The sequence below is a fragment of the Coregonus lavaretus genome (genome assembly GCF_964263955.1).
Source record: "Coregonus lavaretus genome assembly, chromosome: 1".
Classification (NCBI taxonomy): domain Eukaryota; kingdom Metazoa; phylum Chordata; class Actinopteri; order Salmoniformes; family Salmonidae; genus Coregonus; species Coregonus lavaretus.
The window spans coordinates 69,848,128-69,867,827 of NC_139988.1; the positions used below are offsets into that span (position 1 = coordinate 69,848,128).

Sequence of the window (19,700 nt, forward strand, 5' to 3'; positions counted from 1 at the left end):
AATTAGGGTATGATAGCTAAGTAGATGGATAAAATTCTGCCGTTTGATTGCAAATATGCAGCTAGCTAACATTGAACCTGGTTGGTTAGCTACCTGCAGATTCATGCAGGGTAATAACGTTATGAGTTGGGATTATGGTTCATTGTTTAGTTAGCTCGCTACATGTCTAAACAAAAGACTCCACTATGCAAGTAACCATTTCACAACACCTTCTGTATCCTGTGCATGTGACAAATAAACTTTGATTTTATTTGATATAGTATGTGTTTACCAGAGATGGTAATGTGAAGAACATGACCTGCACCAAGTCAAATTAGGATATAACGTTAGGCCGAGACAGTGTCCAAGTTCTAAAATTCTCTGGTAGAATGCCTTGCTTTTATTGCGTCACACTCACAACCGTTAGCTATTTTCTGGCTCGCCATTAACTTGTAAATAATGATCTCGTTGTGAATTTATTTTCTTGTAATAATGAAAACAAATTAGCTAAAGTGAAGACACTGTCAGCTATATTATATGGGCATTATTTGAACTGGCTAGCCAGCTAACTTAACATTAGCTAGCTAGCTAACAAGCTAGAAACGAACCAAAACATTGTTTAGAAAGTTGCTTTTAGTTGCCTGGTTTGCTAGATTGACATATACTAAATTAATTTTTAAACGGGTGCGTTTATTGGTGTTAAAATACACTAGTTATGCTATTTTGGAACACCAGGCAGCCTGTAGTTTTTGTGTTTATACTTTTTCATAACGACAACGACAAGTCTGATGTCGGACGACAATAGAATGTTCATGATGCGACAACTGTCGATAGACGTAGCATAAACCAGCCTTTAGTCTTGAAATCTTTGGTTGTTTAGTACATGGCCTCACATGTGAATCCTTAAAGAGATGGGTCAGGCTTAAGAAGGTGTGAACGATGCTGAATGGGTGTAGAGTAGACAAAGAAGAGCTCTCCAGTAGGTTTACTGTCACGACTTCCTCCGAAGCTGACTCCTCTCCTTGTTCGGGCAGGCTTCGGCGTTCGTCGTCACCGGCCTTCTAGCCACTGCCACTCCTCATCTCATCATTACATTTGTTTTGTCTTGTTTATTACACACACCTGGTTCATATCCCCTCATCAGTACCTGTATAAGTATTCCCTCTGCCCCCCTTGTCTTTGTGTGTGATTGTTTATTGTGGAGGTTAATATAGCTCGGTGGAGCTATATTGTATTTTGTATCGCCGGGATATTCACCTGTGTGCCTTGTTTTCTCCAGTGCGCACTGGAGTGTTTTACGCATTGCTGTGTACCGCTGTCTTACCGTATAAACCATTTATTCTGTGATTTACCCTCCTGCGCCTGACTCCATCCAAATCACCCGCCACAGAATCACACACCCGAACAGCATGGAGTCAGCAGAAGACGGGAATATGCCTGGAGTCGTGGAGCGGGTCCGGGAGCATTCCAACATGCTAGCCAGCTTGAGCGAAGCGATGGATTGGATTCTCCAGATCGTCCAACGCCTGGAGAGGAGAGGACCCGACCCTTTGGGACCAGCTGAGCGACCGGATCCAGCCACCCACACCCCAGCACCCAGAGGGATTCACCTATCCCGACCGAGGGAGTATGATGGGACAGCAGCCCGCTGCCAGGGTTTCCTCCTGCAGCTGACCTCTATTTTTCTACTATCAGCCCGGCTCCATTTGAGCGGGAGAATGTGTCCGCCCTCGTCTCCTGCCTCTCGGGAAAAGCCCTGGAGTGGGCCAAAGCAGTCTGGAGTGAAGGAGGAGACGCGTTGGACAACTACAAGGAGTTTGCTCGCCTCTTCCGGGCAGTCTTCGATCACCCTCCTGAAGGAAGGGAGGCGGACGAGCGGCCGGTCCATCTGAGGTAAGGGACGAGTACCGCGCAGGACTTCGCCCTGGAGTTTAGAACTCTAGCGGCTGGTTCCAGGTGGAACGAGCGGGCCCTCATCGACCGCTTCCGGTGCAGCCTGCGAGAGGACGTCCGACGGGAGCTAGCCTGCCGGCATACCACGTTGACTTTCAACCAGCTGGTGGACATGGCCATCCGGTTGGACAGCCTGCTGGCTTCAAGAGGACGTCCTAGAAGGGGCCTGCCCGTTTCACCCCCCTTCAACCCGGATTATGTTCCGATGGAGCTGGGAGGTGCAGCGATCCGGGAGAACGAAGGATGACAGCTCCAGTGTCACTCTTGTGGCAAGAGAGGACACTCTGCTGCATGGTGTCATCAGAGTTCTTCTGGGTCTGGAGGCGACAGGCAGGGCACTCTCATGTCACTCCAGGTAGCGCAAACCCACACTCATTCAGAGCCCTCTGCTGCGTACTTCACCATATGCGTCACCTTCCCTCAGAATACCTCGACTTGGCACACACGTTTTCCAAAACGCAGGCAACCAAATTACCACCCCATCGGGCGGGGGATTGCGCGATTAACCTCCGTTTAGACGCTGTGCCTCCCAGGAGTCATGTCTGTCCCTTGTCGCAGGCTGAAACGGAGGCTATGGAGAAATACGTCTCCGAGTCCCTGCGCCAGAGGTTCATACGTCCCTCCACTTCGACTGCCTCCTCAAGTTAATTTTTCGTGAAGAAGAAAGACGTAGGTCTGCGCCCTTGCATTGATTACCGGACACTTAATCAAACTACCATTCGCTATAGTTACCCTCTACCCCTCATCTCCAATTAGATCTCCGGAGTGCGTACAACCTGGTTCGTGTCCGGGAAGGGGACGCGTGGAAGACAGTATTCAGCACAACCACGGGGCATTACGAATACCTGGTGATGTCGTATGGGTTGACGAATGCTCCATCAGTCTTCCAGTCCTTTGTGAACGAGGTGTTTCGGGACATACTTGGTTACGGTGTGGTGGTCTACATCGATGAAATTCTGGTGTATTCCGCTACGCGTGCCGAGCATGTGTCCCTGATTCGCAGAGTGCTGGGTCAACTGTTGGAGCATGACCTGTATGCCAAGGCAGAAAAGTGTCTATTCTTCCAACAGTCCGTCTCCTTCCTCGCATACCACATCACCACCTCAGGTGTGGAGATGGAGGGAGACTGCATTTCAGCAGTGCGACTCCAACCACGGTAAAGGAGGTGCAGTGCTTTATAGGCTTTGCCAATTACTATCGGAGGTTTATCCGGGGCTTTGGCAAGGTCGCAGCTCCCATCACCTCTCTGTTGAAGGGTGGACTGTCCCGGCTCCGCTGGTCTGCTGAGGCTGGCAGGGCTTTCAGTAACCTGAGGGCTCTGTTCACCTCAGCCCCGGTACTGGCCCATCCCGATCCATCATTACCGCTCGTTGTGGAGGTGGATGCGTCCGAGGTAGGGATAGGTGCTGTCCTATCCCAACGCTCGGGTACGCCACCCAAGCTCCGCCCCTGTGCCTTCTTCTCTAAGAAGCTCAGCCCAGCAGAGCAGAACTACGACGTTGGTGATCGGGATCTGTTGGCTGATGTCAGAGCCCTGACCGCGTGGAGGCACTGGCTCGATGGGGCGAAACACCCTTTCCTCGTCTGGACTGACCACCGTAACCTGGCAGCGAGGAGGCTGAACTCTCGCCAGGCCAGGTGGGCCTTGTTCTTCACCCGGTTTGATTTCACGTTGTCATACATACCAGGTACTAAGAACGTGAAGGCAGATGCGCTGTCATGGCTGTACGACACAGAGGAGAGGCCCATAGACAACACCCCCATACTCCCGGCCTTCTGCATTGTGGGGCCGGTAGTGTGGGCAGTGGACGCAGATATAGAGCGGGCATTACGCAGAGAGCCATCTCCACCTCAGTTCCCAGCTGGGCTGCGGTACGTGCCGTCTCTTGTATGTGATCATCTTATCTATTGGGAACACACGTCCCCCTCCTCTGGTCACCCAGGTATTGGCCGTACAGCACGCTGCCTGACCGGGAGGTATTGGTGGCCTACCTTGGCTAACGACGTGAGGGTGTACAGTTGTGGTCAAAAGTTTTATGAATGACACGAATACTAATTTTCACAAAGTCTGCTGCCTCAGTTTTGATGATGGCAATTTGCATATACTCCAGAATGTCATGAAGAGTGATCAGAAGAATTGCAATTAATTGCAAAGTCCCTCTTTGCCATGAAAATGAACTTAATCCCCCAAAAACATTTCCACTGCCTTGCCACAAAAAGACCAGCTGCCATCATGTCAGTGATTCTCTCGTTAACACAGGTGAGAGTGTTGACGAGGACAAGGCTGGAGATCACTCTGTCATGCTGATTGAGTTAGAATAACAGACTGGAAGCTTTAAAAGGAGGGTGGTGTTTGAAATCATTGTTCTTCCTCTGTTAACCATGGTTACCTGCAAGGAAACACGTGCCGTCATCATTGCTTTGCACAAAAAGGGCTTCACAGGCAAGGATAATGCTGCTAGTAAGATTGCACCTAAATCAACCATTTATCGGCTCATCAAGAACTTCAAGGAGAGAGGTTCAATTGTTGTGAAGAAGGCGTCAGGGTGCCCAAGAAAGTCCAGCAAGCGCCAGGACCGTCTCCTAAAGTTGATTCAGCTGCGGGATCGGGGCACCACCAGTGCAGAGCTTGCTCAGGAATGGCAGCAGGCAGGTGTGAGTGCATCTGCACGCACAGTGAGGTGAAGACTTTTGAGGATGGCCTGGTGTCAAGAAGGGCAGTAAAGAAGCCACTTCTCTCCAGGAAAAACATCAGAGACAGACTGATATTCTGCAAAAGGTACAGGGATTGGACTGCTGAGGACTGGGGTAAAGTCATTTTCTCTGATGAATCCCCTTTCCGATTGTTTGGGGCATCCGGAAAACACCTTGTCCAGAGAAGACAAGGTGAGCGTAAACTTGCATAAACTTAATGTAATTGTCAATAAAAGCCTTTGACACTTATGGAATGCTTGTAATTATACTTCAGTATTTTTTTTATTTTTTTTTATTTTACTAGGCAAGTCAGTTAAGAACAAATTATTATTTACAATGACGGCCTACACCAGCCAAACCCGGACGAAGCTGGGCCAATTGTGCGCCGCCCTATGGGACTCCCAATCACGGCCGGTTGTGATACAGCCTGGAACCAGGGAGTCTGTAGTGACACCTCCAGCACTGAGATGCAGTGCCTTAGACCACTGCACCACTCGGGAGCCCGAGTGTATACTATAGTAATATCTGACAAAAATATCTCATAACACTGAAGCAGCAAACTTTGTGAAGACCAATACTTGTTTCATTCTCAAAACTTTTGACCACGACTGTATGTCTCCTCCTGCTCGGTGTGCGCCCAGAGTAAGGCACCTAGGCACTTCCCAACAGCTAAGTTACATCCTTTACCAGTTCCATAACGGCCATGGTTCCACTTGTCAATTGACTTCCTCACTGATCTTCCCCTCTCTCAGGGTAACACCACCATCCTGGTCATTGTGGACCACTTTTCTAAAGCCTGCCACCTCCTTCCTCTGCCCGGTCTCCCCACGGCCCTGCAAACTGCGGATGCCCTGTTTACTCACGTCTTCCGGCACTACGGGGTGCCAGAGGACATAGTGTCTGTCCGGTGTCCCCAGTTTCCATCCAGGGTCTGGAAGGCGTTTATGGAACGTCTGGGGGTTTCGTCAGCCTGACCTGTGGGTTTCACCCCAAGTCTATTGGGCAGGTGGGACGGGTGAATCAGAATGTGGGTAGTTTCCTGCGGTCCTACTGCCAGGACCGGCCGGGGGAGTGGTCGGTGGTCTTGCCATGGGCAGAATATGCCCAGAACTCTCTCCGCCACTCCTCCACTAACCTATCTCCATTTCAATGTGTTATACAGTGAGGGAAAAAAGTATTTGATCCCCTGCTGATTTTGTACGTTTGCCCACTGACAAAGACATGATCAGTCTATAATTTTAATGGTAGGTTTATTTGAACAGTGAGAGACAAAATAACAACAAAAAAATCCAGAAAATCGCATGTCAAAAATATTATACATTTATTTGCATTTTAATGAGGGAAATAAGTATTTGACCCCTCTGCAAAACATGACTTTGTACTTGGTGGCAAAACCCTTGTTGGCAATAACAGAGGTCAGACGTTTCTTGTAGTTGGCCACCAGGTTTGCACACATCTCAGGAGGGATTTTGTCCCACTCCTCTTTGCAGATCTTCTCCAAGTCATTAAGGTTTCGAGGCTGACGTTTGGCAACTCGAACCTTCAGCTCCCTCCACAGATTTTCTATGGGATTAAGGTCTGGAGACTGGCTAGGCCACTCCAGGACCTTCATGTGCTCCTTCTTGAGCCACTCCTTTGTTGCCTTGGCCTTGTGTTTTGGGTCATTGTCATGCTGGAATGCCCATCCACGACCCATTTTCAATGCCCTGGCTGAGGGAAGGAGGTTCTCACCCAAGATTTGACGGTACATGGCCCCGTCCATCGTCCCTTTGATGCAGTGAAGTTGTCCTGTCCCCTTAGCAGAAAAACACCCCCAAAGCATAATGTTTCCACCTCCATCTTTGACGGTGGGAATGGTGTTCTTGGGGTCATAGGCAGCATTCCTCCTCCTCCAAACACGGCAAGTTGAGTTGATGCCAAAGAGCTCGATTTTGGTCTCATCTGACCACAACACTTTCACCCAGTTCTCCTCTGAATCATTCAGATGTTCATTGGTAAACTTCAGACGGGCCTGTATATGTGCTTTCTTGAGCAGGGGGACCTTGCGGGCGCTGCAGGATTTCAGCCCTTCACGGCATAGTGTGTTACCAATTGATTTCTTGGTGACTATGGTCCCAGCTGCCTTGAGATCATTGACAAGATCCTCCCCTGTAGTTCTGGGCTGATTCCTCACCGTTCTCATGATCATTGCAACTCCACAAGGTGAGATCTTGCATGGAGCCCCAGGCCGAGGGAGATTGACAGTTCTTTTGTGTTTCTTCCATTTGTGAATAATCGCACCAACTGTTGTCACCTTCTCACCAAGCTGCTTGGCGATGGTCTTGTAGCCCATTCCAGCCTTGTGTAGGTCTACAATCTTGTCCCTGACATCCTTGGAGAGCTCTTTGGTCTTGGCCATGGTGGAGAGTTTGGAATCTGATTGTGCCTTGTTTTCTCCAGTGCGCTCTATTTACCGCACTGGAGTGTTTTACGTACTGCTGCGTACTGCTGTCTTACCGAATAAACCATTTGTTCTGTGATTTACCCTCCTGCACCTGACATTTACCTAAACATTCAAAAATGAGGTTACAAGTTTATAAACTTTCAAGCAGAATTCGTTTTCCATTGTTCCTCAACTGTAGTGTATGATATTCCATTGTCTAGCTCTGAATCTCTACTTTTATCCAATGTAAAAAATACTATTTCAAATGTTCCTACATAAGACTGAATCGAGCCGGTCGGTCACAAATGCCAATGGCTACAGTTACCTGTTGTTAGCAAGGTAGCTAACTAACGTGAGCTATGCACATCTTCATCTGACATGCTACATCACATTACACGTTAGCTTGATGTATTTAGCTAGCTACAGTATTATTCCCCTTGCATCTGTGGTATCATAGCTAGCTAGCCTGGCTCGCTAGCATTGTCAAATAATGTTGTATAATCAAAAGTAGCTACTAGCTAGCAAGTACCAGCTATCTACTTAGCTAACATACTCACCAACACCAGTGGTTTGACAGTTGACAGGCAGCAGAAGGGACCGTGTCGGATGTAATCCATTCCTGGCCATCTGGCAATATTGTTGAAATGCATTGGAAGTTTGCACCAAGTTTATGGAAGACCATTTTCACTCCAATTTGCCGAGCGAAATGTGCGTGCGTGGCACCCATATGCAGACTTGACAACAAATGTCCACATGGCAGCTGGGGGTGGACCACAACGTGTTGTCTCTGGGCAATCGGGCATCATTGGCAAAAGTGGGCATGCAAGTAATCCATACCCAACCCGCCAGTAAGTTGTGACAAACTCACTTACAAAAATCTGTTTTGGACGAGAATGACTTTATGACCAAAATCATCCTATTTACACTTTGTAGTCCATTTTGACACTATAATTGATGTTTCGGACTCATATCAATGCCACATAGGCTGTTTAAAACCAGAGAAGTTGGTTCTAAGGGGCAGTTGACCTTTAACTTGGACTGTTGCAGGAATCACACATTGATGTCAATGGGACATTTGTGCACAAAATCTGCAAGTTACAGATGTGTTTGTGTGTGTGTGTGTGTGTGTGTGTGCGTAGGTCCAGTGGTTGCTGGAGTGGTGGGCACCACCATGCCTCGCTACTGCCTGTTTGGGGACACAGTGAACACTGCTTCCAGGATGGAGAGCAACAGCCTGCGTGAGTTCCATACACCTGCTCCTGAAACCGAATGGACCGCTATTGATATCAATTCAAATTATACTACATCATCTTAACCACATTATATGAAGTTACATTTTGGTGGCTCTGGACTACGTTCAAATTCATAGTTGCCCAACAGGGATCGATAAAGTTGTATCAAATTGAATTGAATAGAATAGAATTTCCTCAACCATGGTTTGTGTGTGTGTATAGCATTGTTTCATCCCAACTCCAGTTAGCTGTAGCTCCAGTTAATACGATTGTGCATTCCCCAATCCCATACATTGGTAATGATCTTGTTGTATTAGGTACATTACAATAGTTTTTCCCTCCTATTGATTTGTTTTGTAAATATTCCACAGCCCTGAAGATCCACATATCCCAGAGCACAGCTGAGATCCTCACTCAGATAGGATCCTTTGAGCTGGAGGAGAGAGGAGACATTGAGATAAAGGTGAACATTTGACCGTTCTGTTATGTCTCGTGGGTTTCATAACCACACTTTATAACATTTAAATAATGATGAGAAGGGAGACAGGAATTAGTTCAACCATTTATCTGAACGTGCTCATATCAACACATATTACCATGATGCTCTGTTTATACAACTATGGTAAGTATAGAGGTGCAAATGGTACAACCCTAATACACAACAACTGTAGGGAGAATCTGTTCTACAAGTCCAAGTGTCTAGGTTCCTGCCTCTCGTAGGGTAATGGTGGTCAACCTGACTCTCAACAACGTCACACACTTGTGTGGGTGCGGCTGCGTCAGTGTCCTGAGAACGTGACTGTGAGCTCCTAGATATTCAACCAATGACTGGAAGAATGCACATTTGTGCATTTGTGAACTCCCAGTCCGTAGTCATTCAATCTCTGTAAGATTGAATCCAAGTTCTGGAGATGATCCTTTTCGTCCTCTCCAGTCACGAGGATGTCATCCAGGTATAATTGTACTCCTGGCAATCCACTCAAGATCTGGTCCATCGCCCTCTGGAACAACACTAGCACACTTGTGATTCCAAACGGTAGACGACAGTACCTGAAGAGCCTCTTGTGTGTTACGATGGTCAGCAGCTCCTTTGACTTCATCCACGTGCATCTGCAAGTAGGCTTGGCTGAGGTCGATTTTGCTGAACGTTTGACCCCCAGCTAAACCTGCGAAAAGGTTGTTGATGTGTTGTTGCAGATACTGCTCAGCAGACAACACAGGGTTAACCCACACATCCAGGCTCTGCTGTAGCCGGCTGCAACCGGGAGACCAATGGGGTGGCGCACAATTGGCCCAGCGTCGTCCAGGGTAGGGGAGGGAATGGCCGGCAGGGAGGTAGCTCAGTTGGTAGAGCATGGCGTTTGCAACGCCAGGGTTGTGGGTTCGATTCCCACGGGGGGCCAGTATGAAAAAAAAAAAAAGAATAATGTATGCACTAACTGTAAGTCGCTCTGGATAAGAGTGTCTGCTAAATAATGTAAAATGTAAATGTGACTTTAAAGTCTCCACATATCCTGATTCTACCATCCTTCTTAAGGACTGGTATGATGGGTGTCGCCCATTCACTCACGCTGACTGGCATTGACTTTTGGTCTGATAGCATAAACTTTGCTTTCAGAAACTTTGGTTTACTGTCTGGCTTAATGCTAAGGTTCACTGTAATGTATTTCATGCTACGCACTGGCTGCCCCTCTAGCAAGGGAGAGACAGTAGCCGTGCGGCCCCCCAGCAACAGTCAGTATATTCAGTGTGACTTCCTTGTCTGATGAGTCACTCACCTCAGTTTTCTCCTGATCAATAGCGTGAACCAGGGGCGGTGTGTTCAATAGGGCGATATGGGCGACGCACTGCCAAACGGGAAAAGGAAGGGATTTTTTTTCTAATCAATTATATCACGGCAACAGTAGTTATCAGTGTTGTAATCTAGACGTCTGATCTGCCACAGTGCCACACTGCCACTAAATGTCCAATCAGGCTAAAGTCGTGCTTCAAATGCCCCCCCCCCCCTTTTTGGGGCGATTTCAGTCAGGTTGAAAATCGCCCAGAAGTCTGTCATAGACTCCCATGTAAAATCTATTTTTTTCAAATTTCAGAGCTTTCAATACAATCTCTATGGGTTTCTGAGGGCTTGCACTTACGCGCTTTCGTCATACGTAACATAACCATGAACGTAACTAAGAAAAGAGCGGGTAGCAGCGTCTCTGTTGCGACCTGCAGTGTGTGTGACGTTTGGTGTGGCGTTATCTTATGTTTTTAATCTTATGTTTTTAATTTGTACACTTAGTGGCGTTATTTTATGTTTTTAATTTGTACACTTAGTTTACAAACATTCTGCCAACCATGGATTTCCAGTGGTGGGGTCACGGTGTTGGACTGATCTTGTTGATCGTGTACATACCCGCTACGAACGGACTAAATAATGAAAACGCTGCTGGCAGCGGAATCCAATACAGCAGGGAGTTTTTACTACAATGCAACTCAAATACGAACGCGATGGATATCCCAATGGCCCATTGTCACGATCGTCTAATGAGGGAGACCAAAGCGCAGCGCGTTGAGCGAACATGACTTTATTAAATTAAAGTACTCACTACAAAAACAACAAACAATGACGAAACGTGAAGTCCTCAGTTACAATGACTGACAAGGAACAAAAACCCACAACCCTAAGGTGAACACTGACAGTTTAAATATGGCTCCCAATCAGAGATAACGAGCCGACAGCTGACACTCGTTACCACTGATTGGGAGTCACACGACCAAACAAGGAAACACAACCAAATACAACACAACCAATACCAAACACAACCAAATGAACACACCCTGGCTCAAAATACACAGTCCCGGAGCCAGAGCGTGACAGTACCCCCCCCTAAAGGCACGGACTCCGACCGCGCCTACACCCCAAATAGGGAAGGGCTGGGTGGGTATTGCTCCTCGGAGGCGGCTCCGGCTCCGGGCTTGACCACCACTCTACTACAATCCCCCCGTAGTGCCCCCAGTCCGATCTGACCCAGTTAGCTGGATCAGGACTGCCGACGCGCACCCCTGGCTTGGCGCGTGAGGCAGGAATGGACCGGACCTGGCAGACGATACGCACCCTTTGCATGGTGCGTGGAGCCAGAACAGGCCTCACCAGGCTGAAGACTCGCATCCCTGGCTTGGTGCGAGTAGCAGGAATGGGCTGAATCCGGCTGACGACTCGCACCCTTGGCTTGGTGCGAGTAGCAGGAATGGGCTGAATCCGGCTGACGACTCGCACCCTTGGCTTGGTGCGAGTAGCAGGAATGGGCTGAATCCGGCTGACGACTCGCACCCTTGGCTTGGTGCGAGTAGCAGGAATGGGCTGAATCCGGCTGACGACTCGCACCCTTGGCTTGGTGCGAGTAGCAGGAATGGGCTGAATCCGGCTGACGACTCGCACCCTTGACTTGGTGCGAGTGGTAGGAATGGGCCGGACTGGGCTGGCGACGCGCACCACAGACCTGGTGCGGAGAGCAGGAACGGGCAGAGCCGGGCTGACGAGACGCACCACAGGCTTGATGCGGAGAGCAGGCACGGGCCGTGCCGGACTGACGACGCACACCACTGGCTCGGTGCGGGAAGCTTGGATGGACCGGACTGTACTAGGGACACACACCACTGGCCCTACACCGGAATCTGGAACGGGCCGGACCGGACTGGCAACACACGCCAGTACCTCTCGCCGTGCCTCTACTTCCTCCATCCCCTCTTCGACCAGTGGCCCCCGTAACCCGGAGGCCTTCTCCGGCAACCCACTGGGCCGCTCTATCGCGGCCTCCTGCTGGTCCGACGTCGTGAGCCCCCCCCTAAAAATTTTCGGGGCGTCTCTCCTACCCGTGGACCAGGTCTCCATGTCCCTCGCCAGCCTCTCGCCCTTCTGCCATAATGTCAAGCCCTTCTCCTCCTCACTCGGCTTGACCCAGTCCAGGAGGCGAAGGAGATCTGTGAGGGATCTCCCTGGCGATGGCTCCTGGACACGCTGCTTGGTCCCATCTTGGTGGGTTTTTCTGTCACGATCGTCTAATGAGGGAGACCAAAGCGCAGCGCGTTGAGCGAACATGACTTTATTAAATTAAAGTACTCACTACAAAAACAACAAACAATGACGAAACGTGAAGTCCTCAGTTAAAATGACTGACAAGGAACAAAAACCCACAACCCTAAGGTGAACACTGACAGTTTAAATATGGCTCCCAATCAGAGATAACGAGCCGACAGCTGACACTCGTTACCACTGATTGGGAGTCACACGACCAAACAAGGAAACACAACCAAATACAACACAACCAATACCAAACACAACCAAATGAACACACCCTGGCTCAAAATACACAGTCCCGGAGCCAGAGCGTGACACCCATCTAATACCTGATTGTCTGCGAGTGGATTACAAACCCAAATGCAAACGTGGAAAACGCGGGGGAATCAGACAACGACTTAAAAAAAATTAAGAACAAACTTCCCTTACCCACCACCTTGCTGATTAATGCCCAGTCACTGAGGGGGAAAGCGGATGAGTTGTCAGCGAATGAGTTGCCTGCTTGTCAGCGATCAGTGGTGTAAATCGATCCTGGTAAGAGAGCGACTCTGTACCCCCGACATTGAACTGCTTTCTGTGTCACTGCGACCTTACTATCTGCCCCGTGAGTTCCCCCAATTGTTTGTTACCGTTGTGTACATTAAACCAAAAGCTAATATAACAAAGGCATCAGAGATGATTTATAATCTGTCACAGAAACTGGAATCCATCTCCCCCGACGCACCCAAATTTATTTTAGGGGATTTTAACAACTGTACCTTGCACAAAGTCTTGCGCACATACCATCAGTATGTGAAATGTCACACTAGGAAAAATAGGACTCTTGATTTGTGCTATGGGACAATACCAAAGGCGTTCTCTGCCACCACCAGACCTCCTCTGGGGACATCAGACCACAATGTGGTCTACCTCAGGCCAATTTACTGTCGCCTCCTGGAGAGGGAGAAACCCACAGTTAAAACTGTCCAGATCTGGAATGACAACAGTATCACTTGGGGTGTTTTGACTGTACAATGTGGGAGGTATTTGAGGACAGCAGCTCTGATCTGGATGAACTCACAGAGGTTATTTCAGACTATGTAAACTTCTGTGTTGAGTCAGTTGTGCCTACTAAGACCTGTAAAATATTCCCTAACAACAAGCCTTGGGTATCAAAACATCTAAAATCACTACTTGATAGGAAGAAGGCAGTTTATGCTGGGGGTGATAGACAGGCTTTAAGAGATGTACAACGTGAGATAAAAAGACAGATACTGGTGGACAAGTTTTGCGGAGTGTTTGAGTTAGCTTTGCGAGGCAAAGATGAAACTGAGGGCTCCACCAACCCTGGTAAGCCAACACTTTTGAGATCAGTCAATAAATGCTTCTGGTATTGACTTATATGCTGCCCCTGTCTTCATGTTGTTGCTGGACATATCTTTTTTAAAATGTGTGTAGGTCACCTAAATCATCAGAAAAATTGCCCCCCCTGAGAATTTTTTCAGGAGCCGCCACTGGCGTGAACATGTCTCTTTTTCTTTCGTTGGAATGTCTCTTTTTTGTTTTCAGTCTGTGATGTTTTCTCTGAGCTCTTTTTGTGGCCCTTTTTACAACAGGCTCGGCAATCCATGTCCTTACACCAGCATGTAGACGCCAGATGTCCCGCTTTGCCACAGCGGAAGCATGTACCTTGATTTCCCTGCCTCTGATTTTCTGTTGCAAATCTATGCACTTTTCCTAATGAACTCAACTGCTGAGCCTCTTTAGCAGCTAGTTCCCTGGACACACTGACTTCAATAGCCTTTGCCAAGGTCAGGTTACTTTCAATCAATAGTCTCTTTTGTGTAGCTTCACTCCGTATCCCACATAGTAGTCTGTCTCTAATGGTGTCATTTAGAACATAATTAAACTCACAGTGCTCTGATAGGTTTAGGTTCCACAGAAGAAATCAGGAAGAGGGAGAATCAGTGACAATGTTTGTTGCTGCATTAAATAAACATTCAGCAATAACTAGTGGTTTTGGTGAAAAGTGTCCTTTTACCATTTCCACAATATCCCCATACGTCTTATTACCTGGCCTGTCTGGCTGTAGCAGGCTGCATAGTAAATGAAATTGGCCCCATTACACAAAGAAAAATGGGCACAATTTTGTCCTCATCCGTAGCTAGGTTCCCATCCAATTGGCGACAGATTTTCACGCAAATATTCTAGAATCTGCATAAAGAAAATATGTGCATTTTCCCACCAGTGGTACTGTATGTTTCTACCAAATGGACTTGTTGCAGATAAAAATCAGTACGTGATGACGTAGTCTACACAACATTAATTTTTTAGTTTAAGTTTTCATGTACCGAATAAAAATCTAAAGTTTTCAACTCTACCGATAGTTTTGTCACAAAACATGTTGCGCTAAGTAGCAAATGTGCCTACTCTGGTCTTGGCACCTGCGCTCTAACAGCTTGCATATACAGTGCGGGTAGGTTGTGCGGGTTGTGTGGTTTACATGATGAGATTATTATGGATAAGAGCGAGAATATTTTTATTTGTCAAATGGCAGTCAAGCATCGATCATCATGTCACCAGAACAAGACCATCGACATTTATTGGAAAGCAGCATCAAGCTCATTACCTTGCACTTTCACCTGTGAAGTTCATCATAATTTATTTCATCTGTAGCCTAATAAACTGCATGGTTTCCTGAGTCGTAGTGGGAGGACCACACACCATATCATCGCGAGACTCCAAATTGACTTCGATATGATGGTTATTATGTCAATATTTGCACAAAGGCATTTCCACCGACAGTTCCCGCATAATTAATTTTACAGACACAAAAAGATCCCACCATGCCAAACAAACTAATTATCTGCCGGCATTTATAAAATTACACCGAAACATCACAGCTGTCATGACTTTTTTGTAATATGATATGACTTTACTCGCATAAAAACTGTGGATGGAAACGTGGTTAGTGTCATTTGCAAGAACAACATATTTAAACCGTTCTGCATATGAGTTCCACTGCTCAATATTTTCATCAAACTGTCCAATGTAACCAACAATTCCAGCCATTTTTATTTTCTCAATGTGCACCTGATTGTCCCTCACTTCAATATTGTCCTCAACCACGGCAATATTTTCCTCACTGACGTGATCTTCATTCACTTCACTCACTGACATTTTAGCCTCAAGTTCCTTCATTTAGCAGTTTTTATTTCCAAAGTTCGTCTTCACAGTTGAATAAATGTCCTTTCCTTTACTAACTGTATATTCCTCCTTTTTTAAACACATTGTTTTCCCGCTCCGACGTCCTTCTTGAATCCTTTTCTGCTGTCCATGATGACGCTAACTCTCTTTCTAGGTATCTCGGTTATGCACTTGTCTCTGCTAGCAATACACTGTGCTAACATTAGCTTAGACTGTACCACAGAAAATAACAGTTTTAAACTTGTAAAACCCACTTCTTCCAGACAGAATAGTTACCATAGGTTCAGACTTACTCTTCGCCAATCTATTGTTGTGTCTCGTGGGTTTCATAACCAGGTCTTTATAACAATTCAATAATGATAATGTGTTCATCTCAACACATATTACCCATGATGCTCTGCGTATACAACTACGGTAAGTATGGAGGTACAAATGGTACAACCAACGCAAATATTAGCTTGTGGTTGTTGACATAAGTATAATGAATGCTTATATGGCTTATGGATTTATTATAAATGTGTTATTAATAATAATAATAATAATAATAATAATAATGTTATGTCCTGATGTAGGTACCCCTCAAATATAATGTTACCTCAATGTAATTTGTGTGAGTGACACAAACTCTGTGTGTATCCATCCATGCCATAAGGGAAAGGGCAGTCAGAAGACCTTCTGGCTGTTGGATAAAGAAGGCTTCAAACCTCCTCTACCAGTCCAAACCTCTCCCCCAGCTTCATGTCTCAAACCACTAATTGAGGTACTTACAAGTTAATTCCTCTGCTTGCTTTTCAACAGAACCCATGCCTATGCGGGGCTCTAAAGTGCGACCAATTTATTTGGCACCTGAAGTTTTAATTTGGGACCGCCGTGTGACCAAAGAAAATCCAACACTTCGCTGTACCATTGTTACCCGAGCACAGATTCGTTAGCATCATACATGCACCATTAATACAATGAAAACTGCTTGTTTCTAACCCAAACAGTTAATAAGATGTATCTACATTTTAGCTTTTTATAATTAACACATGTATTTACAGAGTTACATATTAGTTTCTAGGACACAACATGTGCTTCAGAAGTAGCTAGAATTCATAGAGGCCATATCTTTATTTTCTGGTGCTCCTAAATGTTAGGTTGTGCTCCTAACTTTTAAAGTTGGGAGCACTAGTGCTACCATTTTATTTATTTTTTGAGCCCTGTGTCTATGTGTAGCTGATGTCTAATGGTTAAGATATTGGTTTTCCGAGTGGGAGACTGGGGTTCAGATCCCATCCACGACATATGTTTCTCTTAGAGCCCGATTCAGACTTGAGATAAATGGACTTAAGTCATTAACCCTTTGACTTATACAAGCACACATATGTGATCATTCTCCAATGGTCCCTGCAGCATAAGCTCAAATCGGTGTGATTAGAATGTCTAGTTACGGTTGACGCAACAGTCAGCATTTGAGGTGACCACACTGTTTTTTTCACAGACATTTCGCACAAACAAAGTCTTCACAACTTTATGTCCTCAAAGTGAGCTATTTATTTTGGGATGCAGAAGTTCAGACAGTCACAGAAGTAGCAACAGCATAACACAATTCTCATCCAAATCAGAAAATGTAGGCTACATTAATCCTAGCACTAACTGAGGAAAGAGTGAGCTAACACAAGCAGTCATATTTAGCTAACTCTCGGCTGACAGAAACCATAATATGAATTAGCTAATAGCAATTACTATTTACAATTTACCACATGACGGGTGAGCTCACCAGTGATCTAAATAATTTAGTAAAACACTTTCTAAAAGTCAAAAGTAATCCGACAGTGGGTGGAGTTATGATACTGATGATTTGTCGCCACAGATGGTTTGTTTACGTCTCTTCCATTATGGCTAGATGGAGAGCTAGGCCTACAACAGCTCTATCTAGTGGGACAACAGTTGTTTGACTGTAGCATTGTAGCTAACTGTAGCATTGTAGCTAAGCCTAACCCTAACCCTTTTCCTAACCTTAATCTCATTCTCTTAACCTCCTACGTTAATTCACCTAACCTGCCACAATTTCTATCCTAACCTACCACGTTAATTATCCTAACCTGCTATGTAAACAAACCATCTGTGGAGGCAAATCATCAGTATCACCACACCGGCATCCAATCACATCAACCCTGATACTCACTTGGAGCCATTCAGTGTTGTTGTTGATGTATGTAGCAAGTGGGATAAGCTGTAGCATTAGCAATGTCATTCAAAAGGAGACAACTCACAAATGCAGATTCTGACAGTGACAGTGAGGAGCTGCCCCCCAACCTTGTGACCATTGAGAACCCTGAATCTGAGGACCCCTTGCCCAGAGACAAAGACCCTCTAAAGATGCTGGTGGTGATGGAGGCTGGCCAACAGTGGGTGAAGTACAGGAGGTCTGCGGTAGCTGGAAGGCAGCCAGCCATTTCACCCCTCCTGGTTCTGCTGTTGGCTTTGATGAGTCCCAGTCTAGAGTGCAAAGCCCCTTGCCATCTCCCTCTGAGGCGGAGTGCTTTAAGCTGTTTCTGACAGAGGAGCTGGTGGGAGACATAGTGGAGGAGACCAATCACTATGCCTTGGAGCTACAGGAGAAGAGAGAGCCACAGTGAAGGTGGACCACCTGACGGCAGGGAAAGATCTAACCAGACTGTGTGCTTGACTTTAATTGTAAACAGGGGGCAGTGGATAAGGTGGACATGATGAACAGCTTTGTGGCATGCGCTTTGAAAACCACCAAGTGGTATAAGAACATATTTTTACATCTGATCGACACTGCTGTCCTCAACAGCCACATAGTTCACTGCCAGCTAACAAGTGAGATGATTACTGAACAAGGTTTTTTGTAATTGGACATACAGTTCACATACAAATCAAATACAGTTCCATTATGCAATTACACTGAGTATACCAAACATTAGGAACACTTTCCTAATATTGAGTTGCCCATTCACCCTCTGAATGGCACACATACACAAGCCATGTCTCAATCATCTCAAGGCTTAAACATCTCTCTTTAACCTGTCACCTCACCTTCACCTACACTGACTGAAGTGGATTTAAAAGGTGACATCAATAAGGGATCATAGCTTTCACCAGGATTCATCTGGTCAGTCTATGTCACGGAAAGAGCAGGTGTTTTGTTCCTAAAGTTTTGTACACTCAGTGTAAGTTCAGGAGTAAAAATGTGCTTAACAAGTCACATAATAAGTTGCATGGACTCACTCTCTGTGCAATGATAGTGTTTAACATGAATAACTACCTAATCTCTGTACCCCATACATGCAGTTATCTGTAAGGTCCATCAGTCGGGCAGTGAATTTCAAACACAGATTCAACCACAAAAACCAGGGAGGTTTTCCAATGCCTCGTAAAGAAGGGCACCTATTGGTAGATGGTAAAACATTTATTTTTATTTTTTATAAACTGACAATGAATGTTCCTTTGAGCATGGTGAAGTTATTAATTACACTTTGGATGGTGGATCAAATGCACCCAGTCACTACAAAGATACAGGCGTCCTTTCTAACTCAGTTGCCGGAGAGGAAGGAAACCGCTCAGGGATTTCACCATGAGACCAATGATGACTTTAAAACAGTTGCAGAGTTAATGGCTGTGGTAGGAGAAAGCTGAGGATGGATCAACAACATTTTAGTTAAATCACAATATTAACCTAAATGAAGCCTGTACAGAATAAAAAATATTCCAAAACATGCATCCTGTTTGCAATAAGGCACTAAAGTAAAACTGCAAAAAATGTCCTGAAAACTTTATGTCCTGAATACAAAGAGTTATGTTTGGGGCAAATCTAACGAAACACATCACTGAGTACCACTCTTCAAATTTTCAAGCATGGTGGTGGCTGCATCGTTATGGGTATGCTTCTCATCGGCAAGGACTAGGGAGTTTTTTAGGATAAAAATAAAAAGGAATAGAGCTAAGCAGGGGCAAAATCCTAGAGGAAAACGTGGTTCAGTCTGCTTTCCACCAGACACTCAGAGAGTAATTCACCTTTCAGCAGGTCAATAACCAAAAAGGTCAAATATACACTGGAGTTGCTTACCAAGTCAACATTGAATTTTCCTGAGTGGCCTACTTAGTTTTGACTTACAGTAACAGTCAAAAGTTTGGACATACATACATATTCAAGGGTTTTTCTTTA

At 46.0% G+C, this 19,700-nt stretch overlaps 1 protein-coding gene across 1 annotated transcript in view; it reads left to right on the plus strand.

Annotated features, from left to right (window-relative positions):
• gucy2g (guanylate cyclase 2g) overlaps nt 1-18,150 on the plus strand; it is a gene marked incomplete at both ends in the record, with an annotated part of 160,319 nt that extends 142,169 nt beyond the window's left edge. The window contains 4 exons of the mRNA XM_084167484.1: nt 8,188-8,286; nt 8,652-8,743; nt 16,182-16,289; nt 17,872-18,150. Of these exons, the coding sequence (XP_084023610.1) occupies nt 8,188-8,286; nt 8,652-8,743; nt 16,182-16,289; nt 17,872-18,150 (578 nt within the window). The remainder of the gene's footprint in view (nt 1-8,187; nt 8,287-8,651; nt 8,744-16,181; nt 16,290-17,871) is intronic.
• Between the last annotated feature and the right edge of the window lie 1,550 nt (nt 18,151-19,700).